Genomic DNA, 22,069 nt, shown 5'->3' on the forward strand with positions numbered 1-22,069 from the left:
CATGTTCGGTGTAATGAATGAAATGCAGCAGAGGAAAATGAAACTAAGAGCGTCTGTCTCCACAGTACGTAGTAAGTTAGCACCTTATTTTGAAAACCGACTTCCTCTAACTTCTCCAAGGTAGTCTCTAGCTCTCCTTCTACCTCCTTTTAATTTCCTTCTACCTCCACATAGACTCAGATGAAGCACATGTATAGATTCTGGCATTAAAAAACATTTCAAACTTGTAAAAAAAGAAAAAGAATGTCGATACATAGGTGAATGGATTGTTGTCCCCACCCCTACGCTCTACTGACTGCATTCAAATAAAGGCAAAACGCCCGCCAAAAACTATTGAGATCTCATATCCGGCCTACTGAGGCCACAATCTGGATAGTGTGGAAAAAAAGCCACAGTAATATTTTAGGTTGCATGCCTGCGACTCTAAGTGGATCTCCTCTTTCCATAAAGGATCATCCAATTCCCAACAAGCTCGCTTGACCTACGGCTCAGATTCTGTCCCCAATCAAAAAAAGCACAACCCTCGTCTTTTAATCCAGCTCCATAATCACAAATTCTCCCGTTCACATCAGCCTGGCCTCGCTGGCCCTGTACAGAGTGTACAGAGCTGAGCGGGCGCCCTCGTATTACAGCAAATGAATATCTCCGCTGATTAAATCATTAAGGAGCTTTTTTTTTGGACTAGCCCCGCTAAAGCCCTGTCCACTAAATGTCCTCTCCCTCTGCTGTAGATCTGGAGTTAGTGAGGGGATGTGGTGGTGGTGGGGGGGTTAGTGATGGTGGGGGTGGGGATTAACTTGTTTGGGCTGTCGGCAGGCTCAAACACTAAGCGCTCAATCACTCAATCACCGGGATCCACACGCTCACGGGGACTTAGCCTCGCAGATCCCACTGACATTGACCGTGGTTGGACTCTCGAGCTGACCCGCACAGCCGCCGATGATCCCGTATCTCTATCTGTATTGCTGTGTTGACCAATTTTCCATCACTATCAGCAGCTTGCCATGAATGATGATATCAAACAGAGGGGTGGGGGGGGGCAGAAAGGTAGGTGCAGGATTAGAGGCCGTCTTTGTTTTTCTGTACTGTACGTTTTTTAAAAGCACATTTTCTAACTGTAATATCCCAAAGAGGCAAAAAAACAGAGTTGATCCAAATTGGCAGATTGTTCCGAGACCGAAAGAGACTTTCGGGATTCGTCAAAGAGTAATTGTGCAGCATGTCGACAGTCCTCCTTTCTACTAAGGAGACCATCAAACTTCTCAGTTAACGTCTTGCACTTCTAACAAGGCTTTTATGCCCCCTTTCCCATCCCCCAACCCCAACAGATCCAGAGTGCTTTGTACTGCCAGCTTGCACACTTGTTTCATTAAAAAGGCGGAATAAAAACAGAATAACCTCATTCCCTCGCCTCTAGCTCTTTTTTGTACTTTCCTTTTTTTCCTATGTTATTGTTGCGTTCTCTCGCAGGCCCCAGACTAACAGAGCAAAGGGTGCTTTTTATAGCCAGAAGAATGGTGTGTGCAAGAGAGGGAGAGATAGAAGAGACGGAGTTCAACTCTGAGTTAACTTCCTGTCTCCTCCAGAACTCATTAATATCCCTATCGTCGTCACTGCATCACTCCTCCTCTCACCTCGTATACCACACTACAGTCTGCTATATGCTTCTTTCTGTGACGAGTCCTCGTACGAGTGTTCCAAGTCGGATTCTCTTAACTTGTCATAAATGGCTCGTTTCAGCCTGATGAATATAGCATTTGTGAGATGTGATCGTTGCCGTGGTCGACGTCCCTAAAACTGCCAAATAGAGAGAAGTCAAACTGGAGCTTCCTGGTTCTGTTCCAGAAGGAAGATAAGCTCATTCAAAATCCCATTGACATTTGTAATAAAGTCAATGCACTAAAAGCACAGCCTTGGAACAGAGCATTTCTCAACAGGATGACGTGTGGTTCATTTCATATGTTTAGATAAGGGCATTGATTCATTATTGTTTATTTGATATTTTGAACCACAAAGTCCCTGGTTCGATCCCGGCCAGGGACCGACCGTTGTTGCATCCATCTCTCCCTCGTTTCCTGTCATCTCTCTCTACTGCCAGGCTATACTAACATTATAGCTGCTCCATCAACACTCAACATAACGTCATTTAGGCATAAATACGGCAGCAGTTATTGTAAACGGATTGAAAGGACGCTGAAATAACAACATGATGATGCAGATTTGTAAGAAGTCTGAATTCATGCTTTGTCGGGTCTGTTACCATGACGACAAGCAAACAAGTTTTAAATGTCTTGTTTTCTGTTTGGAGTTGGGATCGATCGGTGCCAGGCTAGGCATAAATCATTGTTATGTATACCATAGACAGTCTGTGGTTAATAAACATATATTTGGCCCGGTCTCTGTACATATTGATAATAATTATAGTATAGTATAATATACTATAATATTATAGTAATTTGAGTAATATGAGGCCCTATCGTAGCTCTGGGTGACCACAGACGGCTACAATATTTTTTTCCTCCATCTCTGATTGAACAACGTCAGGACGTCAATGAAGACAGGAGGAGAATGTGATAAACGCTGATAGACTTTCAGGACACAGTGTCACGCAAATTTCTCGCTTGAGTTGAAATATTTCAACTCCCGCGAACACGCCAGGGATGCGAATTCCACGTGTTCGTGTCGCATCATTCCCTGGACAGCAACCAGCATAAAGACCCGGATACAGCTGTCGAAGTAAGTACTTAACTGTACACGTTGCCATGCCAAAACGTGCCAATAAAATCATAAACAAAAAACCCTCTCAAACCTCCCTGCATATTAACAAGATGAGCAGAATATCAACGACGTTGATTTTATTCATACATTTTATTTTTGTTAAATTGATATCTTATTTAAACTCCAAACACGTTCAGATTAAGGCATCATTCTTAAATCAATCAAGTGTTTTGTTTTCATGACGTAGAGACAGTTATTGAATGTGAATTCTCTTCAATCTCCAGCATGCTCCAACACCTACCGTTACCAGAGAGCAGATCCCAATCTAACACTGCTGCCGGGTCACTGCTCTGCACACACACACTCATAAGAGCAGAGGAAACATCAGGCAATGATTAAGCTAATGTACTGTAGCTGTCTAACAAACAGAGAAATACTGAAAGCCATTCAACTGTGTGACGGGACGTTTTATTGTCCAAAAAGCTGTGTTGTCCAAACCTTGAGGAAAAATTGCCTTGATGAGAGCAAACTGTTGATTCAGGGCTCCGGCCAGCCACAGCAAGACGCGCAGCCAAGTTCTGCAAGTCTGCCTGTATTTATTTAGGGTTATTACATTTTCTTTTTATTAACGCTGCTTCACTATTTGTCTTTAAACGTATTCATTCTTTTATTTAAGTGTCATTATCTAAACACCTTATCTTTATTAGCCCCAACTGGGGTCACTTTTTTTGAAATATTTGTTTCTGGAAGTGTTTTTTCTCGTGGCTAACGTCGACTGGCTTTGTGTTACTATACCGTAATTATCTTCTCTTATATACATGCGAGTTGCAGCTTACTTTTCAGAGGGGGAAACATAAAGAAACACAATGAGAGTGAAATAAAGAGGAACGCAGCGCGAGAGAAGAAATGTTGGGAGAGGCAGAGGTGAGAAAAGATCACGTTGAGGTTTTGGAGGAGGACGAGGAGGAGAGCGATGGAGAGCAAATGAAGCGGTGCTGGTGTCTGTTTTCCCTCTGGCTGGTGATGGGCGACTGCAGCCAGCATAAACACATGCCTTCATGGCTCACACATTTCCTGCTTCACTCCACATCCCAGCGCTGCCGGGGCCACACAGGCTCAAGACACCACAGCGAGATGTGTGTGTGTGTGTGTGTGTGTGTGTGTTTGCATGTGTGCATGTACGGTATGCACGCTCGCTGCTCTTGTGGTCGACGTGGACTCGGACTTGTTTGCGCAGATCTTTCTGTTATCGTCGCGACTATACACCTACAAATCAGTGTTAAAAACACAGTTCTCGACTGAATGTAAGGGAAGATATATTTCACATTAGGCTCGGAGGGAGGAGAGAGAACTCGGCTTATTCCCATCTGATTTCAACATATGTGGTTTAACAGGCATTAACACTATTCATCTCCTTACTTGTCGTACCTCTCTCCTCCCACGGGCCAGATCTCTTAATGCATAGTGCTCTCTCTCTCCGTCTCTCTTTATGGTACATATGTGTGTGAGTGTGTTGCATCATTCTGTTACTTTAAGGGGGAGTGTAGCAGCAAGGTTGTCTAATGTGTTGATTCTACACAGCTCCTTTCATCTATAGAAAGCCTCTTTTCATCTATAGCGAGAACCTCCTCTATCACCTTTCAAGCAAAATCAGGCGGAAAGAGAGATTTAAGACACAATGACGACGGGTAGAGAGGAGCAGGGGAGTGTGGGAGATGGTGGGGGGGTAGATAGAGGAGAAAGGGAAGCAGACAGAATAGAGAAAAGTGAGCCGGGGGAGGGGACGCGAGGGTCCTTGCGATCTATCATCCGATGATCCGATGACGCTCCGTTTTGTTTTAAGGCTGCAGCGGACCTGCTGTTAATCGGATAGACATTACCGGTCAACTCCAGCTGCGTTCTCTCCCATCAAAGAGGTGTCACGAGAAGCGATACTTCGGTACCAAGTCCATGCTAAAATTCTGAAAACGTGACGGTACTCATTTTTTAACAGTACTACAGGAACCATGTACCGTCAAACCTGTGTTGAAATGGACAGGACGAGAGCTAGTTAACGTTAGCTGTTAGCGCCGTGCAGGACTAGCCCGCTGCTAACAGCTAACGTTAACTAGCTCTCATCCTGCCGATTCCAAGAGGGGTCGGCAGGATGAAGACATAGATATTAGAGAGAGAATTAGGGCTGTCCTCGACAAAAGACATTCTAAGTCGACTAACACTCATGCGATTATGTCGACTAATCAATTAGTTGATTTAATGGACAGATCTTGTAAAACTGAGTTTCTACACAAAGAATCACATGAAAGCACCACTTTAAATCTGCTGTTTACCAGAGATGTGCTCAGAGGTTTCTTGGAAATGAGTCATTCAGCATGAAAAAGCATAAAAAAATGACTAATCGACAAAAGAAATCTTAGTAGACTGAGACCTAAAAGACAGATTAGTCAACTAATGGATTAAGAGGGGGCAGCCCTAGAGAGAATTAGGACCTGTTGAACTTCCGAACAAAAACCAGAATGCAAACGCTAATAAAGGAGTGGATGTTGAAGTACATGGGATTGATTTTTTTTTACTTTTGTTTTTTACTTAGGTATCAAGTTGGTATCGAGAATCTGGGAATCTCACAGATATTGGTATCGACCACTAAATTTCTAGTATAGTGACATCCATACTCCCATCTACACTCCCAGGCTTCACTTTTGGTGTAAATCTGAATAAATACTGGAGGGAAAGATCCTCTCGTCATCCATTCCACCAGCTATATAGATTGGGAGCAAAGGGGTCACTGAGGCAAGTCGTCCCCTCTTTTCTTGGTAAATGGGGTGTAAAACCGGCCTGGTGCTGGGAGTGGCTGTAGCCCAGAAGGAGATGATTATCTGGGGCTAATTTCACCCACAGTGGGGCTCTGAGTATCCCTTAAGGATCATATAAGGTCCTTATAGACGCTGTATAGTACTGGAGGTGTCCCTAAAGTGCTTTAACAAGACGATCATGTGGGCTTCATCCTCCCTCAGTGGATAACGTGGTGTTTTCTTCTCGTACATTTTGGCTGAGAAGGAACAAGAAGTTCCACATTGATGTGATAAAAACACCACTGGACCTCATTCAAAGACCGTAAACATGGAAAACACTAAATATAATTATGATGCACTCAGAGAACTGGTTCACGTGCTGTGTGGAGCCTGAACACTGTTTCTAATAGAGCCTGGGCCAAGGCCTGAGAGTATATTACAGCTGCTTATAACCAGTGAAGGGAAAGTTACTTGAACAATGGAATTACACATTCAAAAAGTAATTATATTTAAGACTTAAAAGCTTAATAAAGAAAAAAATCTGGTGGTCCTCTGTAGCCCGCTCCTCAGCTCAGTTTAAAATGACCCAGATCTTCCCCATCCATGGACCCATAGAGCTAGCGCACTAGCATTTCCTTTAACCCCGCCTTCAAACCGCTCGCTTTCACTCACATGAACGAAGGAAAATAATAGGGCTGTCCGCAAACAATGAAATTCTTAGTCGACCAACACTCGTGCGATTTTGTTGACTAAGTGATTAGTTGATTTACGTAAAAGATCTGTCCTCAAAGAATCATACAAAAGCTACTTTAAATCTGGTATTACCAGAGGTGTGCTCATAGGTTTCTTGGAAATAAGTCAATCAGTATGGAAAAGCATTAAAAACGACTAATTGAATAAAGAAATCTTAGTAGACTAAGACCAAAATGACCGATTAGTCGACTAATGGACTAATGCCGAGTACACACTACATGAGAATCAAGCTGATTTTGGGCCCGATTCCCCCCCTCCTGACAATCGTCAGCTAAGCCCCTATGTTTTGATGGATCTAAAGATGATCTTTCCAGATGTTCCTGTGGTGTGAGGTATGTTTAAGAGTGTTTTTACATCCCCCGATCGGCTCAGAAGTCCATCCCGGCTGCACCGATTTCAAATCGTAAATAATAAACATGTTCAATATTTACGATGGGATATCCCGTTGTGTGTGGGGAACCCCGAAGACAGCCGATGATGCAGTCAGGTGGGAAAGAACGACAGACAATTGGGAACCAAGTTGACTGAAGAAGGAAGGACAACCACCGCCGTCATGGCGGCCACGGCTAATGCATGGGCTATTGCAAAACGCAAAGTATAAAGTAGCAGTAAGACGGACCTCAGAAATGGAGGACCAACTTAATGATTTGTGGTAACAACACAAGTTTTTATTGAACAAGTCTCCATGACTTCATATATTATTTTTCTTTGTAAATTTTCAGTACAAACTAGTGTAAAACCTAACATCGCTAATTCTTCCTTCCCGTCGTCCGCCATGTTTGTTTACACTAAATTCACGTTTGATCGCGACAGATTTTGCCAGATTTCCATTTTTTTAGACGTAACTCTTGTTGTTTATGCGTGAATCTGTTAGTGTGTGGTGTGCTGTTTGGGCCAAATCGTTGCTCTCCACACACTATAAGAACAAAACTGTTAAATTGAACATAACATCTCATCATGTGTGAGGTCTCTCACATTTTACACATCTATTAAGATTTGATCTTTAATCTTTTAGTGTGGGCCAGCCTTAAAGGTCCCATATCGTGTTCATTTTCAGATTCATACTTGTATTTTGTGTTTCTACTAGAACATGTTTACATGCTGTAATGTTCAAAAACCCTTTATTTTCCTCGTACTGTCGGCCTGATTGCGTTGCTAGGCAACAGCTTGGGTCCATGTGTACTTCCTGTCTGCTGGTGACATTCACATACACTGCAACCAGGAATAAACTGGGACACATTTAGAATGTTTATGTTTAAATCTGTGTAAAGGGTCTAAATATTGTAGATTCGTGACATCACAAATGGACAGAAATGCTGACAGCTTGTTTAAAATGCAGAGTTTCTGAATACGGGCTGTGTGTATTTCCCTGTGGATTGAGTGTTTCGATACTTTCACAGTATTTATAAAGAACTTAAGCCTACTTTATAATAAAAAAACATGAAAATCTCACTTTTTTATAATATGGGACCTTTAAGACGGGGCAGCCCTTGAAAATAACTCTTGATTCAGCTGATAGTGCATTTTACAACTTGTACTACCTAATGGTTTAAATAAGGGCTATTCAAGGGTCCGTACTGAGAAGTTGATTTAACTAAAAAGAAAATAATCCGTTGATTCATAGAAGTCTCTTTCACAGTGCAAGCATATGGGGAAAAGTCTGGCATCACGTGACAGACACGGAAGTTGTGATTCAACGGTTTGGCCACTATAACAAATTGCCCTAAAAGCCCGGCGCTCTTCCTGGAGGCTTGGTTTTGACAGGGAAGAAGAATGCATGAAATTAAAAAAAGATGCTATCTCTGGCACTGCTGCCTCCCCACACCTCCTGCCCCTGCACCGAGCCAAAGACCTTCCATCAAACTCCCCCTATGACAGCCAACAAGCTGACCCCCACATGTAGAAGTAACAGACTGCGACTGGCATTTAGCAACTGCAATGTATAATTAATGCAACAAATTGTAATCCTTTACACTACTTATTACTGGGAAAAAGTAAGCACATTACTAAGTAATGCTGCCCAACACCGCTCAACCAGCGAGCCTTGAATAACCCCCACACACTCTGTCTGTGTCAAACACATGCACACTAAAAGGCAACCTGTGTGATAATGTGTAACAACGTGTGTTAAGTACGTTTGCTAGGGTCATTAGTGTACACCAGATGAAAGCTGAGCATCGGCGGGCCTATCAGCTTACATGAAAATGAATATGTGTCACAGAAACTCTGTCATGTGACATTTTGTCTTCCTCCACCCCTCCTCCCTCCTCCCTCTCTCTGTCTGCTTTTCATTCCGCCTGTAGCCTCCTAATGCTCAAGTGAGGTAATGCTTTTTTTTTTTGAGAACGTACCGAGTAACCCCTCTCAGTGTGTGTGTATCTTTGCATATGTATGTATGCATATACACACACTGTATATGTCTGTGCATGCATAAGTGTGTGTGTGTGTGTGTGTGTGTGTGTGTGTGTTTCTCCTGTGGGCCCGGAGCGACTCGGAGTACTGAGCAGTGGGCTGTTTCAGGCTGCGGTCTAAGTTCAATAAGCCAGGTTTGACATATGCTAGCATTCTGTACAAACAGTGTCCAGTGGTCGGCCCTGCACTCTAACCTGCTATTATGACTGCTGTGTGTGTTCCTGTTACAGAAAGAGCAAAGGAAGAGAAAGAAAAACAGAGCGAGAGATGGCAAAAATACAGTGAAACCCGGAGAGGATAGCGTGATCGCCCAGACTTCAATATGTTACAATGTTGTTCCATAACAATTTAAATCTAAATACATGTCAGGGTAAAGCAAAGTAAATCAGTCTAGGACCAGCAGGTGGCCCCATACAACAACGGGGGGTGATCACAGGTAGAGAGGCAACCACACCTGAGGTTGGTTTTGTCTGCTCAGAGTGCATCGTGGGTGAAGTCTCTCCAGAATGTGACCTTCACTGATGCTTCGGAAACCAGACTTAAAGAAAATGACCCGTTCTTATCCACACGCTCACGATCTAATTAGCTGTTATGGAAAAACAGTCTTGGATCTTTTTCACCAAAATGGAAAAAGCGGATTGGTTTAGTGGTCTGAGGAACCGGCGATGATGTTAATCCGGAGTATTAACTGTTATTTGCTGTGCTGCGCTCTAATCTAATTGGCCAGCGAAGGCCATCAGATAAAGGCCCGTCCTGTGTGCTGTCCACATCCTGTGAGTCGGTGTCCGTCTGCCCACCATCCTACAGTACCTGCCTGCCTCTCTATTCGACCCATTCCACTAACTTACTGCCCACCTAACATACTGTTTGTTTAACAAACGTCCTGCCTTCTAAATCGACAGCCTCTTCCCTGCATTGTAATTTAGGGATACTTTAGTACCAAGTCGATGCCAAAATTCTGAAAACGCAACAGTACTAATTTTTCTACAGTAGGCTACTGCAGACAAAGAACAAATATTGCCAAGAAGTGAAAGTCAATTGTTAGTTCCATTGAAACATCAGCGCCCAGCAGCAGAGCTACACTTTCACCATTTTGGACTGAAAGCGACTACCAGACGCCAGTAAAACGCCCGCCTAAAAAGTGACGTAAAAAGTAAAACTAAATGATTTCTAATCTGTTGTCACATTCTACTGAAATGGCCTGTGTTGAACAATACAAATATTATTAATAGAATAAGCGTTCCGTCCCAGGGACACATGATATGTGTTTGGGACACTGAAACTCACTGTCGACACATCCAGGGGATGCACCATATTTTTACCTGATACTGTTACATTATGAACAACAAATCCATGTTGAAATCGGCAGGAACGTTAGCTGTTAGCTCTGTGCAGGACTGTGCTGCTTAACGGCTGCTAACAGCTAACGTTAGCTAGCTCTCATCCTGCTGATTTCAACACGGGAGGTGCTATTGATTTACATCATGAGGAGTTCAGGCTCTATTCAGTAAAAATTAAGGGGCGAAGGTAAATTCTAATATTGTTAGGGATGTCAAAGTTAACGCATTAACACAAAGTTGTTTTAACTCCAAAACTCAAACTAATTTCTTCAACGCATTAACGCAATCAATCTTTGGAAGGTTGTAGCGGTCTCAGTTTTACAGCTAGATACTGGCATCATATGAAACTAGAAAACCATCAGGAATCCATCGGTACCAACCATGTCATGCTAACTTGTTGCAAAGGGGGTTAAGTAACGCTTGAAACTTACGCTAAATTTCACATTGTTTTGTGTTGTTAGTTGATTTCCAATAATAAATATACTGTATGCATACATTTGCAAAAAACAAGCATAATTGCCCACTCTCATGTTGATAAGAGTATTAAATACTTGACAAATCTCCCTTTAAGGTTCATTTTGAACAGATACAAAAACTGTGTGATTAATTTCCGATTAATAGCGATGAACTATTTGAATGGATTGACAGCCCGTGTTCAAATGTAATCTTGTAAAATGTAGTTTTTGGTGAGAAAATTAAATAAATCCAGTTGTTTGAGGGAGATGTTGAAGTACATAGGATTTATTGTTTTACTTGTCTTTTTTTTACTATGGTACCAAATTGGTATGGAGAATGGTGGACTCTCACTGTTGTTGGTATCAGCTACTAAATGTCTGGTATGGTGACATCCCCATTACAACCTGCCTCTCACTTACTGACTAGCAGACATCAGCTCCACTCTGCAGCTCTGTACGGGAGAACCATCACTACGACCGAGTGTCAGCCTGCTCGTCTGCCAGCTTGCTGCTCCCATAAAGACGTAGGAATGAGGGACCAATCTCATTAGGGGAAGATTACGCCAAATCTGTTTGCCGTCCCACCACCGCTGCAGCTGCAGCTGCTGCTGCTGCCGAGCTATGATGAGTGGTAATGCTACTGTCAGGGTATTGTACCAGCTAACACGTGCACACACAAACACACACACTTTCCACACAATCTAAGCTGTTATGAGATACTAATCACCGCTGTCATTGGCTTGGAGTGGGAGAGTTAGCGGTGGCCTGACCGAGTGTGTGTGTGTGTGTGTTGTCTTTGTTCTACTGTATGCTCCAAGCCCACAAACAAGTCCCAAAACACCCAAGAGAGATGAGTAACAGACCGAAGGCACAACCCCAACTGCTCTAATGTTATGAGAGGGAGGGAGAAAAAAAGCAACAAGTGAGCGAGAGACTGAACTAGGGAGGGATGGAGGGAGGGAAAGAGGGAGAAAGGGAAACACGTGAGGAGGTTAAATGTAACAGAGGGTTTATTGTTTGTGGTTCTTTGGGGAGGGAGCGAAAGCGAGCGAAGGAGGGAAAGGGAGCAGGACGAGGGGAGGAGACGAGGAGGAGGAGGAGGAGGGAGACAGTGGGAACGGCGCGTTGGCAGAGGCCAGAATGTCAGGCAGACCTGCAGACTGAGGCCTCCCCACCAAATAAGCAGCGCTGTAATCAGGCTAATGCTGCTCAGGAGACGGCCAGCAACACTGGAAACCAAACTGCTATGGCACAAGATTAAACACTGCAATAAGGAGGCTTTCCACATTCAGGTCGCCCACAGACTACACACACACACACACACTAGCATGTGTGCCAGGCCATGCGGCAGACGTTTGGTCCTGGATAGCCATCTCACCCAAACTCGGACGTTTCAGTCGCACAGGCGGGAAGAATGTTGAGAATAAAAATAAATATTTCTAAGTTTTGGAAACACACCTATTTGTTTACTTGCTTTGTTCAACTATCGGCCTACCAACACCTTTAAAGCTCACTAATTCACTTGTTGCATCTTTTTTTTTAATTCATATACAAGTCGAAATGTAAAAATTACATGTCATGTTTTTTACGCCGAGTTCCGTTAAGAAATAGATCAATAATATGAATAGAAATGAGATAGGGGTCTTTTGGACAGAGCCAGGCTAGCTGTTTCTCCCTGTTTCCAGCCTTCATGCTGAGCTACATGTAGCCTATTTGACTCGTGGCTCTAGCTACATACTTGACCCACAGATATGACGAGAGCTGTACTGAATATCCCAGAGCTTCATTCATAACGTTGATATTCAGATACTAAACCAACATGAGAATTTTGCGCAGCTTTTTTTTTTTGCACGTCTATTCATTGTGTTTAAACCCAGTATTCCTGCACAGTTGCAAATAAAAATCCGGCTGAACTAATAATATTAGTATTATACTATTTGTAGAAGTAGATTGCAGTGATGGCTACGTGGTAGAGATGTGCGGGTCGACCCACGGCTCACAGGTCAGGCGGGTTTCGGGTAAGCTTACTTGAAAATATCACGGGTTTGGTTGGACGGGTGACAAAGCACTGTTTCTGAGTAAGTTATTAATAACTTACTCAGAAACATTGTGTGCAATGATCCACCTTCCACCTTCTCTGCCTCTCTCTCTCTCAAACACACAGCGAGCGCCGCAGCGCTCAGTCTGCACCTTCATGTATTTACAGTATGTTGACAAAACAGATGAGTTATATTCATTAAAGAAAATGTATTTAATAAAAAATAGAAAGACTAAAGGCATTTACACACCGGGGGCGTGGCGATTAAACAACATGAAAATGCAAAATACTTGCCTGCGAATATTATATGTCTTGGGCTTTTATTGTGAAAGGTAAGAATGATAGGAGTGGATCTGGTCTGTGCTGCCTTTGTCGAGGTTGAAAGGAGTAATACGTCTTAGTTTGGATTACGGAGCCTCTATGTTGTTGTTTCATAAATATAGCTGCATCTCAACCTGTTCCGCACAAAGTGATCGGTTGATGTCTTTATTTGTGGTGCAACAGCTCCGAAAAATCTACCTTGTTCCAAAAAAAAGTATGTTGCTTTTCGGTCACGTAATAACGTCATTCTGTGTGAAAGTATCCATGACAACATGACATTATCTGCCCTGCCTGTGTGTGTAGGCCTTAACCCATTTAATCCCATGAATCACTTCATTTAAGTTCTTTTAAGGTGATGATGCCATCAAATATGATGACAGACATTTGAAGCTTCATTCGAAAGACCTCAATTGAAGCTTTGAATGTCAAAAATGACATTGGATACAACCCTAGATATGACTTTCAGCAAGTGAGCAACTAAGCAAAATGTCAAAATATTATTTTTAAAAAGTGAGAAAAAAAATAGCCTAGGGCAGGTTAAGTAACAAAAAATAGAATTATTATTATTATTATGAGAGAGAACGCTATCTTCCAGTAAAGTCAATACAAACCATGTCAAATCAAATCCTCCTGGCAGCTTTGGTTCGTATTGCCTTTAATGGTAGACGCCTCTCTTTGTTGGAATTAGTTTGAAAGTGTTTTTGATGCATGACAAGGTCAAGGTCCCCTTACTAGCTTATTTGGAGCTTTCAACCTCATCTCAAGGTCTTCATCAGCAGATGGAACTGGATGGTTTTTGTGGGTTACTTTATGTCCGCCTGACATTTTTTTGCCACCTTAAAATTCACTAAGACACAAAAAGAAAGAAAGTATTTAAATGTCCTGGTTGTGTGTGATGGTCCTAGAAAGCGAGACACACATATGCACACACTCCCCCCTCAGCAGCAGGAAGACAAGCAGCAGATAATGATCTGTGTAGGGCCCCGAGTGGTCCCTCTTTCCCTCCGTCTCTCTCACTAACTCTTGCACTTACTCGCTTTCTCTCTCAGTCTTTGACAGATTTCAAGTAAATACCAGCAAACAAGCAATTATTTCTGGCAGCCCGGGCCCCTTCTCTCTTCCAAAAGACATGGAGCAGAGGGAGAGGGGGTGGATGAAATCACCCTAACAGATGTGATTTAAATCAATATTACATTATATGTGCCTTTATTTATTTAAAAAAAAAAGAAAAAGAAAGTAACACAGGGAACCAAACCAAAACGGGCCCTGTGATGACTGCTGCCCTTCACTTGACGGAATAATTGCTTTTAATACATGAGGGTTTTTTTATACTTTAATTTCCTTTTACCCCCTGCTTGTCCTTCTTCTGTGTTCCTCCAGGTCTGAGCAATCCCCCCGATGTTAAAATAATATCAGGGAGGAAAAAAAAAATCATCCGAGCTGTCAAACGTAGAGTTTTAACACGAACCATCTGGTGGAACGATGGAGGTAAACAGGCGCAACGCAGAACTGGGCTGGGAGGAAGAGGAGGGGTTGAGAGGGAGGAGAAAAGAAGCTTGAGAGGGGAGATGGGGTGAGATAACGGAGGAGGAGTTGGAGTAACGGGAGACGGAGGTGGTGGGGGAGAGAAAAAGTGGAGAATTTGGATGCGAGAGAGGGGAAAGGTGGAGGATGAAGAGGAGGAGGCGGAGAGACGGATGATTGGGAGGGTTGGGGGGGGGGGGGGGGAGGGGGGTGACAAAAAATGGAGTCTGGGAACAAATTAAGGTGTTGTAGTCGAGACTTGACAGAAGGAGAGGAGGAGTGGGAGATTCAAACACTCTTCTGTGTTGTATCCATTATTACAGAATACGGGACAATAGGAGGGCTTCATTCCAAAATGATGAAGAACCATTCACAATTTAAAAAGTTAGCTCACAGTAATTGTAACACGGTTCCAAAATATGTCTAATTAAAATTGCATCAGGACGTGTGGAGCTTATTTATTGATTTTCATTGCATTTACATTTCAAGCATTTGGCTTAGAGCATGTACCGCAAAACTTTGGATTGTGTTGACATTTTTCAACATTCAGTGTTAATGTTGAAGACCATTACTACAATTAATAGATATTTTTAGGGCAGTCAAAGTTAACACGATAATAACGCAAATTGGTTTTAACGCCAGTAATTACCTCCGCCAAGGCCGAAGGCCTAGGAAGGAGGTTATGTTGGACGTTGGTTTTCCCGTTTGGAGGATTACTCCAAAAGTCCGTGATGGATTTGAATGACATTTTTTTTGGGGGTGGGGGGGGGGGGGGGGGGGGCACAATGAACAATGAAAATATTGGTGGCAATTCGGATCATGGTCCGGATTCAGGAACTTATTTTAAGCATTACGATCAGCCAGAGTATTAAGACCTCTGGGTATACAGTAACACATGCGCAGTGTAACTGATGACGCATGATACATACGCTTGCATAAAGCAGCATATTTGTCCACTCCCATGTTGACAAAAGTATTAATTACTTGACAAATCTCCCTTTAAGGTACATTTTGAACAGATAAAAAAAAATGTGTTATTAATTTGTGATTAATCGCGATCAACTATGAACAATCATGCGATCAATCACGATTAAATATTTGAATCGATTGGCAGCCCTAGTTTAAATGTCTTGTTTCGTCAGTCCAAAACCCAAAGATATTCCGTTTAATATGATATTAAACTGAGAAAAGCGGGAAACCTCCATATTTGAGAGGCTGAAAACAGCAGTTTCTACATTACATTAAACTAGTGGTGATTATTTTTCTGCCAAACAACTAATCAATTAGTCGACTAATCGTTGCAACTCTAACTACAATATCTGCACATGGCAAAGAATGGTTAGGGAAACATCGTGGTTATGGTCAATAAGCTGTGGTTAAAGGTACTGTGTGGAGTTTTTTGGCTACTGGTAGCACTGCAGAGCAATGCTTTTAGTCGTGGGTCCACGTTTTATTTGTGTCATGCACTCCCACAAGGAAACACACACAAGCATGCGGGCAACATGGTCCACTGTCCTGTCAGCAGTTTCACACTGTTCCGCTCATCGTCCGCAGCAGCAGCATGCAAAGAAAGGTAGCAATGTGCCGACAAAGGTAACAAAGTGAAAAAGAGGACTAGCTAGCAAACAACGTAGGTTTTGAAATATTTCAAAAATTGTAATGTTAATGTGCAGAATAATCCAATATAAACCTAACTCCTAGCGATACTGTGCTGAACCGTAAGCAGTGCCCACACCGTGTGTCTGTCTCTGTACAGTGATCTTGAAATGTGGCGAGAAAATTGTAGAAGGGAGAGCGAAGAATAAGGCTGAAAGTTGATTTTGTGTGTGTGTGTGTGTGTGTGTGTGTTTTTAAGAATGAGTAAATTGAAGAAGATATGGGAGAGGACATATGGTTCAGGTGGAGACGGGCATGTGAAATGAGTTTTGGAAACACTTGTTCAAACACACATCAGTACCACGGTATCTTACCTTTAGTTGAGACAGCAGCAGGGCGGCAGCACAAACATGGAGGGAGGAAGAAAAAGACTTTCATTAGTATCAATAAAACCTTCACTTTGCTGGTCTAATAGGGGTCAATTGTGGCAGTGGCTGGTGACATGGTTGATCAAAGGTCACCATACAAGTACAATAAAGTCTTTCTTCCCTGCGTGGAACCAATACGGAAAAACATTTATAGTGCAAACATATGTTGTGCTCTGATGGTTGAAACAAGGGTTGGTTCAGGTAAATATTAAAACATGCTGTTGTCCATAGCAGCAGCAGACCGGCGAAGATGTAACACATGACAAGAATGCATCAGTTTGTGCGGTGTAAGGAAGTGTGATGGAGTGTCATATGACAAGGGCTTTCTTGTTAGGGTAATGCTTCTAGGATACGGGCTAAAGGTGATGTGAAGCCACGGCATGAAGATGCTTCTCTAAAGGAGGAGGCAGTATGGAGGGGTGGAAGCTAGCCAAGCTAGCGGCGTGACTGTCAGTTCACCACTTTAGTCCCGACCGTAGACTATATAAGAAGTGGATGTAGTCACCGTGACGTCACCCATTGGCTTGTGGTCTACGGTTTTGAAGCCTCGAGTTCGTCATTTTGGCCGTCACCATTTTGGTTTTTGGCCGTCGCAATCTCGTTTTTTTTGCAACCAGAAGTGGCGCGAGAGGGCGGAGCTAAGTACAACCAAACGCTGAACTAAGACAGTAACTGAAAACACACTGTGAAAGGGTTAAAGTTCTATAAGGCGAAAACAAGGACAACTTCCAGACCGGAAAACGCTGTGGAAGCGACCCGTCAATCCCAATAGCCAAGCTAGCTGCGTGACTGTTGGTCCACCACTTTAGTCCCGACATTAGACTGTATATAAGAAGTGGACTTAGTCACCGTGACGTCACCCATTGGCTTATGGACTACGGTTAGAAAGCCTCAGGTTGGGCATTTTGGCCTTCGGAATATTGGTTTCTGGCCATTGCCAGCACAAACTACTCCCAGACGGGACCACACCGTGGTAGTGACCTGTCAATCACAAGGTAGCCCCGCCCTAAAGCATCCCCTGCTTTATGGTCTATCTGACTCTAAATGGGACCATCATTTACTAAATGAACATCATGCTGTATTGAAGAAGACTTGAAACTAGCGATTGAGACCATAAACTCATGTTTACAATGTTTACTGAGGGAATAAATCAAGAGAGAAGTAGGTTCATTTTTACCATAGACTTCTATACAATCAGACTTCTTTTAGCAACCAGAGGAGTCGCCCCCTGCTGGCTGTTAGAAAGAATGCAGGTTTAAGGCACTTCCTCATTGGCTTCACTTTTCAGAACCGGAGGTTGTCGCCTTGTCCCGACTGAAAAATCTCATCTACTGGATTGATCGCCAAGACATTTTGTACAGAAGGTCATGGTCCCCAGAGGGTGAATCCTAAAGACTATGGAGATCCCGTGACTCTAGCACCATGATGAGGTTGACATTGTTGTTGCCTGTTGGGCTGCAGTTTGCCATGTTATGATTGGAGCATATTGTTTTATGCTAAATGCAGTACCTGTGAGGGTTTCTGGACAATATCTGTCATTGTTTTGTGTTGTTAATTGATTTCCAATAATAAATATATACATACATTTGCATAAAGCAGCATATTAGCCCATGCTGATAAGAGTATTAAATACTTTTCCCTCTACGGTATATTTTGAACAAATAAAAAAATGTGCGATTAACTATGGACAATCATGTGATTCATCGCGAATAAATATTTGAATCGACTGACAGCCCTACCGGAGACTCTTTGATTTTTTGTTTGTTTTTTCTAGAGGGAAAATGCTGGCAGGTAATTGGTTGAGTATGACGACATTATCCGTATTTGAAATAGACTGGAGACATTTCCCTGATATCCCTACTGTGCTAGCTTGGAAAGGCTCAGCAAGGAAGAAGATGAAACAAGTAGGTGAAATGAATAGATGAACAATCCCCCGTTTTCCACAGGTACACAGAGTGGCTTGGTGTGGTCTCAGCTCCTTCATGATGTCGATAACTCCCCCCCTCCCCTCGCGCTCTATATCCCTCCTTGTGGTGGCATGGCCCCTGTCAGGTGACACGGGAGCTGATGAGGCCTGACAGAGGGTCAGCAACCCCACTTCCTACTCTAATTGGTCCTGGGTGATAAACCGGCCCCCTGGGACTCGGGGAGATGTGGACTTGGTGGAGCGGGGAGGAGCAAGGAGCAGCGGAGTGGGGTGAGTTAACGGGGGTCCGGCGAGGCCTCTTCTAACTCAAGCATTTGGTAATGCGCTAATTAATTTTAAGAGTTCGACATTACCCCCCCACCCCTTTTCTGGCCCTCACCAGAAACAGATGTTAAGCTGAGAGGGAGGGGAGAGGGGAGAGGGGAGAGGGGTGGTGGTGGTGGTGGGTGATACGGTGAACACTGCTGAGCCAAACACAGATACAGATCTCCAGAAGAGGAGAGGAAAAGAGAGTCGAGGGGTGACAGAATAAAAGAGAGAAAGAATGTTCCAAAGGATCCAAGTCACTCCCCCCCCCCCCCCCCCCTCTCTGAAAGGTGAAGCGGATGACAGTGCAATTTCACACCTGGCTGAGCGAACGACAGATTCTTCTGTAAGCGAGGAGGAGAACAAAACACAAAACATCCTCCTGAGGAGCAGCGCACGTGCCCGCATGTACAACACACACACACACATAGACACGGAAACAGAATGCAATACAATGTATTATGTTAAACACTCGTGGGTTACACCCTGAGAAACAAACACACAATGGCCTATTCATGAGATATGTGTGTGTACAATGACACGTGTGTCTTTGAAGAAGAGGAAGGGAGGGGGTATTTTCAAGAGGCATCTGTAACTTAATAAAGATACAGCGAGGATGGTGTTGGTAGGAGGGGGGGGGGGGGGGGGGGTTGACACACAACATTCAAATGTTAAGTTGTCAGCAGTGAGTGCAGGATAACAGGAGTTGTTTTTGTCCTGCCTAATGTGTCAGGGGGATCTGGAAGTGATCTGTGGCCCTGACATGAAAACAGGAGGGGGCGGAGGCGTGGATGTGGGTGTTTAAGGGGGTAAGGGGGTGTGGGGAGGTCCAGGGAGGCCCAGTTGTTGTAACCTCTGACCTTTCGGCACGCTCCAGGGCCTCCCAGAAGCCACTTCAAATGCACCCTGCCCCCCACCACAGAGAGAGAGAAAGAGAGAGCGGGGAGCGCAAGTCTCAGCTGTCATCGCTGTCACAGAGACGCACATAACGTAGTCACAAAACAAGCACTCTGTTTGTTTCTGCTTCTGTGATTATGCTAACCACGAGTCCAGAGCCTCACGTTGCCTTTAGTCCCTGTGGACAAGTTGCTGCTCCGTACAGACGTCCTCACAGTGGTTGGACGGAGGCATCCCATAGACGACGCAAACACACACACAGACACATTATATCTTTCATCCTTTCAACGAGAGACGCACAGATACTGGGGGTGTAATGATTCATCTACTACATCGATGTATCGATTTATATTCCTACGATCCAATTACATCGATAGGTACACTGCAAGTTGTCCTTAACTCCTTAACGGGAGACGTATATCGATCTAAAATCGATTTTCAAGGTAAATAATCGATTGTATCGAAGAATTTGCACCTTGTATTTAGGCACCACAAACGTTACATGGATGTATTTTTTAGCACTTTTATTAGTAAAGAAATGTTAAACCATACTCCGGTTCACTCTCCCTGTGTATAACGTCATCGACATGCGCCAGCTTGCCAGCTCTGCCGGCTCTGCAGAGATGGCTCTGCAGCGCAAGCGTGCATGCAGACAAACGGCGTCCCTTTGCCTGGACTCCTCGCTCTACCACCCGGTATCGGCGTGGAGGGAGACGGGCACCGTTCTGCATGAGCTGCCGGCGCTGCGGTGCAGAGGAGCCGGTCAGCAGATTTTCACTTTGGGGGCATTACATGACTAGATGTTATCTATCCACTGGACGAGGGCGGCGTAAACCACAGGTGCTTCCCCCGTGCACAGGACCTCAGGTCCTGAAGTTGCACTTTTTATTATTTTCAAATAAAAGCTGTATGTATGCCATTAATCGTTGTTTACTTGTTTATATCCATAATTATTTTATCCCTGATTTCCTTACAAGAAAAACTTTGAGGAATCCTGACCTGCTCTGTCCAGTAGCAGATATTTATTACACAATCACACTGATTGAATTTTTGGCAAAAAAAAGTTGCTGTATCGATTTCAAGTCATTGAATCGTATCGTATCGTATCGTATCGTATCGTATCGTATCGTATCGTATCGTATCGTATCGTATCGCTCTAGATGAGCCAAATATCGTCCTTGAATCGTATCGTAAACCATCAAAATTGATACGTATCATATCGTTGTAAAAACGTGTCGTTACACCCCTAACCGATACCGGATCGGCAATGGGGCTGATTTATTAAATTATATTCTTTGTTTATATACTATGTACATTACATACTGGAATTTGAATTGCTGTTTACCAATTTGTTGCTGCATTAAAAAAATGTATACCTGAATTATAATTCCTGTTAATTTAGAAGATTTTTTTTGCCAAGTTGTTGGTGTATGATTTATTACTTAATAAATAACAATTAAATAAACGTATAGCTATGTATTTATTGGTCACATTTTGATTTACAAAGTTAGGAAAGCAGTGTTTAAGTCAAGCCTGATGATGCCTTACACATAAACGAATAATCCCAGTCACTTCCACACAGTGAGGCAAACAGCTTAATGAGACACTGGTATCAGATCGGTACTCGGTATCGGCCGATACTCAAAGCCCAGGTATCGCTATCGGGACTGAAAAAGTTGGATCGGTGCGTCCCTACTTTCAACTCCTAGTTTTCACCTTTTCTTTCTCTTTAAGTAGCTTTACCATTTAGCTTTTGGAAAAAATCCTCTTATTCAACACTTTACCTGCTTGTTCTAGCTCTTATTGAAGCTACACGATGATCACCAAGTGAAATACACTTGTGTTTATTTTATGGCTACAAACATGGCATCAAGTAAAAGCTATCCTAGATTTCTTAAGCAATATTTTCATTCATCAGATTAGGGCTGTCACAATTTCAGATTTTCACGACACGTTTATCGTGGCCAAAAGAATTCACAATAACAATTTTATCATGATATCTATATAAAATCAGTCAAATTCATCTTTACCTTTGTATATTGTGTTGAATTACAGCGTAGTGGGAGTCTGTACCCATATATGTGCAAAAGCGTGATTTAAAAGGCGCTGCATTTTTTACACAATATTATCATGTGTATTATTAACATGATATCAATATTGAAATGTTTAAATATCATGGTTATTGCCAATACCGGTCTATTGCAACACCCCCAAGTCAGATCTTCAGACACAAAACAGCACAAACTAACATTATATTATGTATACATATCTCAGAAATATATGCCATATATGAGTCTTCAGAAAACAATAAAGTGATCATCATTCACAAGTCTTAATAACTGGAATGCAAACCCTCTCCCAAAAATGAAAATATATATAAATAAAAAATAACAAAATAGAAATTGAGTAAGAAAAGAAAAAAAAGAAAGGAAAAATTTGAAAATATTGTTAAAGGGAAAGAAAAGCTCCAAATAATAAAATAATAATTACAAAAAATGATTATTCACTTTCTCTTTAGGGTTCTGTCTGACAATCGTTTTGCATTCCAGTTGTTGACACCGTTGA

The 22,069-nt window shown here is 42.8% G+C and overlaps 1 protein-coding gene across 38 annotated transcripts in view; it reads right to left on the reverse strand.

The window, feature by feature from the left end:
- The window catches only part of nfixb (nuclear factor I/Xb), a 202,959-nt gene that overhangs the window by 86,605 nt on the left and 94,285 nt on the right, over positions 1-22,069 (reverse strand). The window contains exon 3 of one of the 38 annotated variants that reach the window (XM_074657294.1): positions 15,299-16,320. The exons of the other annotated variants lie outside the window; for them this stretch is intronic. Coding sequence (XP_074513395.1) covers positions 16,301-16,320 — 20 coding nt within the window. The 3' untranslated portion in view covers positions 15,299-16,300. Of the gene's footprint in view, positions 1-15,298; positions 16,321-22,069 lie in introns of those variants that run through there. 38 annotated transcript variants of the gene reach the window in all.

Source organism: Sebastes fasciatus, chromosome 13 (assembly GCF_043250625.1).
Source record: "Sebastes fasciatus isolate fSebFas1 chromosome 13, fSebFas1.pri, whole genome shotgun sequence".
In the NCBI taxonomy this organism is placed as follows: domain Eukaryota; kingdom Metazoa; phylum Chordata; class Actinopteri; order Perciformes; family Sebastidae; genus Sebastes; species Sebastes fasciatus.